This window comes from Odontesthes bonariensis, chromosome 10 (genome assembly GCF_027942865.1).
Source record: "Odontesthes bonariensis isolate fOdoBon6 chromosome 10, fOdoBon6.hap1, whole genome shotgun sequence".
Taxonomy (NCBI): domain Eukaryota; kingdom Metazoa; phylum Chordata; class Actinopteri; order Atheriniformes; family Atherinopsidae; genus Odontesthes; species Odontesthes bonariensis.
In genome coordinates, this window is record NC_134515.1 from 15562928 (window position 1) to 15572309 (window position 9382).

Here is a 9382-nt window from a genome sequence, read left to right on the forward strand (position 1 = left end):
ACACTGGTTTCTGGAATCCCCAAGGTCTGCAGATTCCAAAAATGTATAGGTCAACAAATCCCCCAAAAATTCCCACAAAAGTACATTTTTGTACACAGTGAACCTGACTAAATGTATAGTTAGTTTTATTCAATCAAATTTGCAAATCACTCATTTGGATCAGCAATGGCTCACAGCAGATATAATTCAGTTTTTTTTCCAGCTGGAATACTGATGGGAAATTCCTATCACCAACCACCTGCTATGTGTCCTCGATTTGTTTGACTTTCTGCATGCGTTTCCCACATCAGCCTGTACATCGCAAGAAAAAGTGCTGAGCAAACAGTGTAAACAGGACCGTTTCCACACACAAGTGAGCCCACGCATGCACACACACCATCAGTCATGATGAGGCTGCTGGTTCTCGCTGTTGTCGTAGCTGGTGGTAAGACTTTCAATCTTCTCGAACAAATTACTTAAAACTCAGTCTTCTTACCAATCTTACCAGGAGGGCTCAGTCATATGTAAATTAGATGAATGTTTAATTGTTAAAGCTCTGCCGAATTTGGATTTTCAGTATGTAAAAACTGATAGAGTTGGTCATTTTCCTCTGCTGTGAAGATCATAACACTCCGTGTCAGGTGTCATGAAAAACTTTCATCACAGTGCAATGTCTCGTGTATGTGTTCACTAAAAATGATTATTCAATTACCTATACGAGGACGCAGTAAATTGTTACTAACCATGTCCCAGTCTGTGGGTGTGGCCTCCCCACCTTTCCTCCTGCTGTGAGCAGGGTGGTGGCAGGAGAGGATGTCAGTCCGCACAGCTGGCCCTGGCAGGTAAGGTCTGCTCCAAATGTGTGAAAATGTGTTTTCTCTGATAACTAGAACGCAACATGCTCTCTGCACTTTCATTTTAGTGCTCCAGCTTGATAAAGTGGCACCTCTTTTGCCCACACTGCTCTGGAAATTCTGACTTATCTTTTTCGAGCAGGAACAAGACCATTACATTTCACTGCAGGTCACAGTGTAGTTCTCTCCGGTCTGCCCAGGTGTCACTCCAGTCGGACAGCAGGGGGCGCTGGACCCACGTCTGTGGAGGCACCCTCATCTCCTCTGAATGGGTTCTGTCTGCAGCACACTGCATTAAGTGAGTTCAACTGAACAACAGGGGAAGACTGTCAGGATAACTACATCCAACAAAATATACAATAATGAATTAATTATTATTAACTGTACTTTTTAAAAGTCTCATAGGGTCTCATGTTGCATGCTGTTTTTTTGTGGTGTTTTGATGCAGTCTGTTGGTTTCCTTAGCGATACAACTTGTACGAATTGGACCAGTTTGGATTTTGGTTCATTTGATTTGATTCTGATTGTATTACAATGATGTGGATTATAAATGCCTTGAATTGGACTGTCTCTCTGAAGTGCCTTGAAATGACATTTGTTGTGATTTGGCACAAGAATTTAAATGAACTGAAACACTGAACCAGTATATTTAGTGATAATCAAATAACAGTGATAACAAACGCCACAAGCAAATACCAAGAGTATTTGTAAGAAGAACTTACAGTTTCTCTTCCACTTTTTACTTTCTATGGAATTTTGTTAGCATTTTTTTCTTTAAGTAAAGTTACAGTGCACTTTTATGTAATTAAGACAGTTTGATACTTTTCAGATTCATTATTTATTAGTTAAGACTAAAAAAGCCCCAAAGAAATCTCAGTGTATTATGATTTAACTTTTTTAAGAGCTGTTGCAGGCAGCTACAAGGAAGAATTTGCAGTTTATGCCAACAGAAAATGAAAAGCCTGGCATGTAGAGAACCTCAGAGTAAAGAGAATTTAGGAAATTATATGAAAAATATCTCAACAATTCACCACCCCTGAAGAACTGCAGTCCACTCAGTTTAGTCACAGTGGTGTCCACACAAGCAGACAGTCAATAAACACTTTCTAAACCAAGCCATGCCATCCCATAGTGACCGCTACAACTACAGAGTGGAGCTGGGTAAACACAGCCTGAAGGCGACTGAGGAGGGCTCAATTGCTCTCATGGCATCTAAAATCATCGCTCATGAAGACTACAACATCCTGCTCAGCCGGTAACAGCAACCAACACAACTCAGTATCATCTCACCGCATAGATATATAAAAAAAGGGAGAGATGATGCATTAAATATTTGTTTGATAAGTGTTTGGTGTCTGTTCAACTAAACATGGGGGTATGTTTTGCCTTATGTAGGAACGATATTGCCCTGATAAAGCTGTCTTCTCCCGTCACCTTCTCTGGCACAATCACGCCCGCCTGCCTTCCAGACCAGGGCGTCATCCTGTCCCATGGGGCCCCGTGCTACATCACTGGCTGGGGCCGACTCTCCAGTGAGTCAGCATCACATCATTGCAAATATTCAGAATTTTATTCAACTGCTCTGTAAGGTTAGAATGATGATAATTAGTTTATGTGCTGCATACCATTCAGTATAGTCAGTATATCATACTACCGGCTGAAGGAAAACAAAAACAAAAAAAAATGGGACAAATATTCATCCGAATGTTTAATAAGCAAAACTAAAATTTGAAAAATGCCTGTAGATGGAATTTAATTACCATCATCTATCTTGGATTATACACAAATACTATAAGTAATCATTTAATAGAGTATGATAAATGAATAAAATGGTTTACACAGCAATTAGTTGGTATCAGGGGTGTCTACTACTATATACCACTACTGAAAACCCTTGTGATATTAAAAGAATGAAACATCAATATTGCGTTGATAATACACTTATGTGTATAATATTGCGCTTTGATATCTGCTAAATAATTATAGCATTAATCAATGCAGAGTGTTGTTTTTTTAATGATTTTAATAAAAGTTCCTTACCTCCTTAACTGAGCGCTGCATCAAAAGGAGGAAAAAAAAGACTCACATGAATTAGTCTGAGAGCAACACTTTTTTTCTTTTCAGGATTTATATTAATACGGAAAAAAAAAAATAACTGTGACCACCCTAGTTGATCTAATGATCTAACTATGAGTGATCTAATGTTACTCCACAATCGGCTTCACATTTGGGATGGTTGAAGCTTACTTTTCAAAGAAAACAAAAAACTATTCTCAATTGACTGAATTTAAAGACAGCCAAGTGACTGTTTCTATCAGATGTAATTATTTACAGTCACAGTCAAAACTTCACATTCATTTTTCTTTTTTTCTTTTTTTTATTACCCGAATGCACCTCTGCTCCACAGCCACTGGTCCTCCAGCCGACATCCTTCAGCAAGCGCTCCTGCCCGTAGTTGGACACGATATTTGCTCCCAGCTTGAATGGTGGAGTGTCCTGGCAACAGAAAAGATGGTCTGTGCTGGAGGAGATGGTATTACTGCGGGCTGTAATGTATGTTTACACAATGAAGGATCATTTAATAATTCTAACTGTACTTTAATGGTCATTTACAGCAGTTTTACAATCAGCAAAATCCCAATTGAGCATGGCGTACATAGAACCTTGGTAGCATGAGAAAGTGACAACTGGAAATCTTACCTCTGCACATAAATTGTCAGCTAACAGTATGCCGACCTTCAGGGTGACTCTGGTGGCCCCCTGAATTGCCAGAACCCTGATGGTTCCTGGGAGGTCCACGGTGTGGTGAGCTTTGGCTCTGGTATGGGCTGCGACGTTCTACAGAAGCCCACCGTCTTTACACAAGTCAGCTCGTACATCAGCTGGATCCACACAGTGAGGAAGTTTCTTTTTGACTACCTTACAATGACAAAAGCCTTGACTGTGAAAAACAGGAAGTGTGTTTTCATTATGTTCTCTGTTGTTGCTTCTACAGGTTACGACCAACTACTAAATGAGCTGCTTACGCGATTTCATCAGCGACAAGATCAACTATGATTTATATGTGTGGTCACAATTCAAAGTAAAAGGCGAACAAGTGGAATGCAGAGCCATTGTGGGTTAATGTTGAGTAACTGGTGATGTCCTGGAAAGTCAAGAGAATTTACAGCTAAATTGAATAGCTTCATCCTTTGTTTATGTTCCATCTCTTCAATAAGTGTCATGACATTTGACCTTGTGCTTTCATGTGATTTGGCCAGTTAATAACAATAATTAAAATACAAACAATTATAAATTAAAAGCTGAAATACACTTTGGAATCAGTGATTTAGTTAACAAATACTTCCTTTTATTTATTATAAAATACTCATAATAAATGTGTTTTCAAACTTCTGCAAAAAAGACCCTAGATTTTCATATCACAAATGAGATTTGTCACAGAAAATCATATTTTCACAGTACATATAAAACAGATTTAAATGATTATTTAAAAAAAAAAATAATAATAATAATAATAAAAAGACTGACAAACACATTTACATTGTAAAGAAAGTCACTCCTAAATCCAAAAACTATCATCCATCAACGTAAAACATGTTGACAACACTGTTATAAAAGCAGTCTTGTAGTTAAACGGTCATTTGAAACTGAGGTACACTTTGGGTGTCTGTAGCATAGAACATGACAAAAACAAAGAACTGATACGCTTTGTGACAACATTTCGCTCGGAAAAATAAATCAGACAAATGTAGACATGGCTGAATTGTGACAGAACGACCCCGCAGTTTTAATGAACTGATTGACAACACTTGTGAAAACTGGCTCTCCACTCACAAAAATTCAGCTTTAGCTGTGCAACTTCACAATATTAGTGACAATTAACTGAATTACTTATAAGTCAGACTGTTTATGTCTCAGCACACAGAAAAAGCGTTGCATACAGGTACTGGCTGAACAGTGTATACCAATACAGCTCAGACCCATTTCTCGGGTAAAGCTCTTCTCTTTCTGCTCATTCTCTGCATACTTTTAACGTGAAGACAGAGCTGCAAGTCAAGCTGTGGTGGAAGGAATGGTGATGAGCAGGCCAGTGAGCAATAGATGCTGTTATTATGTTGCAGCTGCAAAGTCAAAGGGTCCCTCTGTTGGTTATCCAGGATTTTTTTTTTAAAAAACCAGAGGAGCTGAGACATAACTGCCCTCACCATGGCTACAGGGGCAAAGGCTTTCAACTATTCACAAGGTTCCTTCCCACATACTTTCTTCGATGCCTACTGCTTGCAAGAGAAGAGGCAATGCTGCAAAACTACACTGATGGTGAAACATTACCATCGCACGTCTTTCGAAACATCTTGACAATTGCCGCTCAGAGTACAAAGGCACTTAATAAGAACTTAGCTGTGTACAACTGGAGGGCACACATTACTGCTTTAGCATTAGAAGACACCTCTAATCACCTCTACCATTTGAACACTCTTATTTACTTATCTACTTAGTAAAAATGTAGACGGATGAGTCTGAAGAGACATGTTAACTAGTTGAATCAGAAAGCAGCTGCTTGCTAAGCGGCTAACAGTGGCAAATTGATAAATTGTTGGCAGATCAGGGCTGTGTTTTTGTGTTTGTTTTGCTTAAACTGCTTGACAAAACTGGTTAGTGCAGCTATAAGGAAGTAAAGACACCATTGAATGTCAAGTTTTATTAAACATCTGAGAGCAAATGCAGAATTTCACTTATTTAGGTCCATTTCTGACCGCCCTCAGTCTGACCATTTTTCAGCTAGCCGCTGATCCACAAGCCTGAGCTGGATCATACCTGTAGATATTCCTTTGTCTTTCTCCAGACAAACCTATAACCAAGGGAGACTGTACTGTAAACAGTCCAGGAGAGTTTTTACAAGGAGCTCGATACCATGTGGCAAACAATGTTCCGCCACTCACTGTGAAACCTATCTTGGTAAAGCACAGGCATCCCAAACCTCAAGCCTTCCACTGTCAAACACTGCCTTGATGGTGGCCATCTCACAAAATGAGTGCTGGTACCCATTTAAAATGGTACACGCAAATCCTTCACGGATGATTTGTGATCTCCTCCATCATCAAATCACCGGTGCAATCAGTAGACGGTTGGTTTCATAAAGTAAAGCAACAACTGAAACTTACAACTACATACAGGAAAACCGCATTTAAATCCAACGTGTCAATGGTGGCCAAATGTGCTACAGTAAGGAAGCATCCGGTCGCTGTGCCTATCTTTCTCAGTGATCCAGTGAGGCTCCTTCTGTTCAGTGCTTTAGAGTTACCGAGCTTGTTGACGATTTTGAACAGATAATATGTTCCATAATAAAGAACATTCTGCAAGAAGTCATACTCGGGCCTTGGCCCAACAAGGATCCAGATCCACAGAGGCTGATCATGGGGAATTCCAGGAATTTCACTCCATTGTTTTGAACATGATCAGCTTGAATTTAAAGCGGAGGCACTTTATCCTCGTACTGCGGTGGCGGTGTAAGAGGTTCAATACTGAATCCTGCTGCCGGCTGAGAGTTAGCAGTGTTTTTCATGGGCAGCTTCTCCGACTTTATCCTGCGGATCTTGATAGGGAGGAAATTGCGGCTATTTTTCCCAGGTCTATGCACTGATGTGGAAACAGCAGCAGCAGCAGGAGCGCTGGAGGCTGGGGCAGGCTGTGATACCGTCGTCGTGACCTCTGACCCCTCGTTCTCGTACTGTACACCATCAACTTGGACCAGGTCATCATAGGATGGCAGCTGAGAGGCACTTGGGCGCAGGTTGCTCTGGCGGATAGGGTACTGGCCACTGCATACTGCCTCTTCATAGGTGGGTACAGCGTAGCGCTGGGCTTGCTCCTCAGCACTGCGGGCATTTACAGAAATGTCACATATGAATCACACACAGTACACTGACATGTTGCATGCTTTACTCATTTCACACAAATAGCTTCCTGCGGATATCGTCAAATTTGAGCGATCAACTTGGAAGAACTCAAAACTGAAGAGTTTGGATTTGTAATGATGACAGTGAATGAAACTCTAGAAAGTTATCAAATTCATATCGTGAAGTTGTTAGCCACCTTCAAAACAAAAAGTCTCTGATGTCAGACATTTGAAAAATTTGAACTTCTCAAATGTATGTGCTTCCAACAGTGTGTCCCCAGCTATCAGTCAGGTCATAGTGAGAACAGGCACACCAGCCATGTTTTTCTGTGACTAGATTTATATGTCTTAGGTTAAGTCATTTTGTCCCCATAATAACAGAAAAGAGTTTTGCCGCCTTTCAAGAGAATTCTCGCATAAATAACGGAGTCTAACAGAGAACTTTATGGGAAATAGGCTCTATAGAGTCTACAGTGTGCTAACGTTCGGTGCTGACATGACAACAACAAAATAAGGTCCGAGTCAAGTCATGACTGAACTCACGTTTCTCTCTCCTCTTGCTCCCTTGCTGCCTCTTCTCTCTGATTCTGGGCCTCCCGGAGCCTCATCTGCTCCCGCTGTTTGTTCCTCATTCCCAGACACACGGACAGCAGCAGCATAGCTACGCCGGAACCCGCCAAAACAAAGGCCACAGAGGACGCTTTACCCCTCCTGCCATCGACGGGCACGCCTCCCCCTGAACTGGTGCTGCTGCTATTACCAGCTGCGTCTGCAGGCACCACACTCCACACGATCATGACAACACCGAGGGCGATAAGACCAACTCCCAAAGCACACAGCGCATACTGGGAGCCGGAGTTTCCAGTGCTCTCACTACTGCTGCTGCTGTTGTTGTTGTTGTTGTTGTTGTTGTTGTTGCTGCTATTGGTGCCTCCACTCCCAAGGGGGCATGGTGGTACATCCACGCTGGAGCGCATCTTGTTGGTCCAAAATCTTCAGTCAAGAATCTGCAGTGAGATCAAACGCTGCAGAGGAAATATTGGGAGAGTGAAAAACTGAAAAACACCTGAAACCAAAACAAGACAGAACAGAAAGCACACGCAGTTCCCGTCAAAGGTTCAACGCAGCTGTTTGGGAAGAGAACAAATCAGCCCACTTTCTCCCCGAAGAAGCACCTGATGTGGGATGGCCCTCTTCAGTTACAGCTCGCTTGTGTTTTTTTTTTTTGGACATGCGGCTGGAATTCAGAGGGTTGTACTGTGTGAGAGTCCAAGCCCTTTTTTTTTTTTTCGGAGAAACTTACCAGCACGCAAAATTCACAGAAGTAATATAAACCTGACACTTCAACAAGAAGGTGTGCTGAACGGTAAAAAATTTTTACAGCAGCCTCGCCTTTCAAGGTCCCTTTCGTCAGAGCAGTAGTCACTGATGTTAACACATTACAAGGGTAGATAAGGGCTGTTACTGCCACAGCAAAGCCAGGGCCCTCAGAGAATATTACATAATCCCATACTTTACAGGGTTACTGTGCTACTACTACCTTCTGTGAAATCAAATACATGGACCACATAGTGTTTCAGTGTAACTGAATGATAGAATATTACTGGGAAAATTATTTTTTGTACAAAGTAAAATGATTCTCTGAAATGCAACGAGCATGACCGATAGGTATACGTGATTAAATATTTAACACACGTCGGTGATCCCAAGGACTATCAACTATTAACAAGTTCACACAGAAGTACAAGAAAGTAATCCATAGGCAGCCTCGGGAATGCCGTCATGAAATACTTGGACACACGCACAAAGTTGGTGTCAAACCTTCCAACCTGCCAAGGCCTGCTGGAGGTGAAGAGGGGGCTGGGGGCCAGCTCTGTATGGGATGCACCCCCTCCTCGCTTCAGAATGCAAAGCCCAACACTGAACTGAGCTCATCTTAAACAGATGGTGGAATAGAAAAATCCGCTCATCCTACCAACCGGCCTGGACTTCACGCGAAAGTGTTGTGCAAGCCAAAGGTACAAAGGAATTTAAGTGAGGATGAGCTGCCAGCCAGTGCCTGGGACAGTCCAGTGTGAGAGGTTACATTTCACCACACAGTGTAGTAAGACATTTACAGGTTTGCGCTAAAAAAAAAAAGAATAATTTAAAAACCTTCCCTCTGTACAATGGGTAATTATGGAGTGCCACCACAGTCTGGGATAGCTTTGGAAGTCTTAAAAACAAAAGCTTCCAGAGTTACTCATATGTTACTCAACTTGCTGCAGGCGCTGATTTTCCGTATTGCGCGTGGAAGGGGTTGAGTAAAACATTACCGACCAGTGTCCGTTTCACCTAAATAAAGAAACGGGCCGGGCCGAACACAGCAGGAGTACACCGACTGAAAACTTTACGGGGCTGAACCACGAAAAAAACACGCTTCCGTCTGTTTAGTTTTAGTTAAGATTTCAGCCATGCCGACTGCTACTTCAGCGAGCGCGTAGGTCGTGATCACACTCACCTTTGCATCATTTGCTGATCTTCCTCTTATTATTCCTCAACGCAGAAGGCTAGCGTGGCTTTTCTGATCGAAATCTGCCGACGCCGACGGGACTTTTGGAGGTTAAATTCGGTTTGAAGATGGGATTGAGGATCAGGAACTTTCCTCTATGAA

The 9382-nt window shown here is 41.8% G+C and overlaps 2 protein-coding genes across 2 annotated transcripts; one reads left to right on the top strand and one right to left on the bottom strand.

Moving 5' to 3' along the window:
- The first annotated feature begins 387 nt into the window (after positions 1-387).
- LOC142390116 (chymotrypsin-like elastase family member 2A) lies at positions 388-3846 on the top strand. Its single transcript, XM_075475484.1, has 8 exons — positions 388-424; positions 733-821; positions 1034-1131; positions 1966-2088; positions 2229-2365; positions 3241-3386; positions 3576-3776; positions 3829-3846. Exons 1-8 carry the CDS (start codon positions 388-390, stop codon positions 3844-3846), a joined length of 849 nt encoding a protein of 282 aa, XP_075331599.1.
- A 961-nt stretch (positions 3847-4807) lies between these two features.
- tmem51a (transmembrane protein 51a) lies at positions 4808-9382 on the bottom strand. The gene is made up of 3 exons (XM_075476456.1): positions 9230-9382; positions 7273-7754; positions 4808-6709 (listed from the first exon to the last, which is right to left on the bottom strand). Exons 2-3 carry the CDS (start codon positions 7704-7706, stop codon positions 6301-6303), a joined length of 843 nt encoding a protein of 280 aa, XP_075332571.1. The 5' UTR covers positions 7707-7754; positions 9230-9382; the 3' UTR covers positions 4808-6300.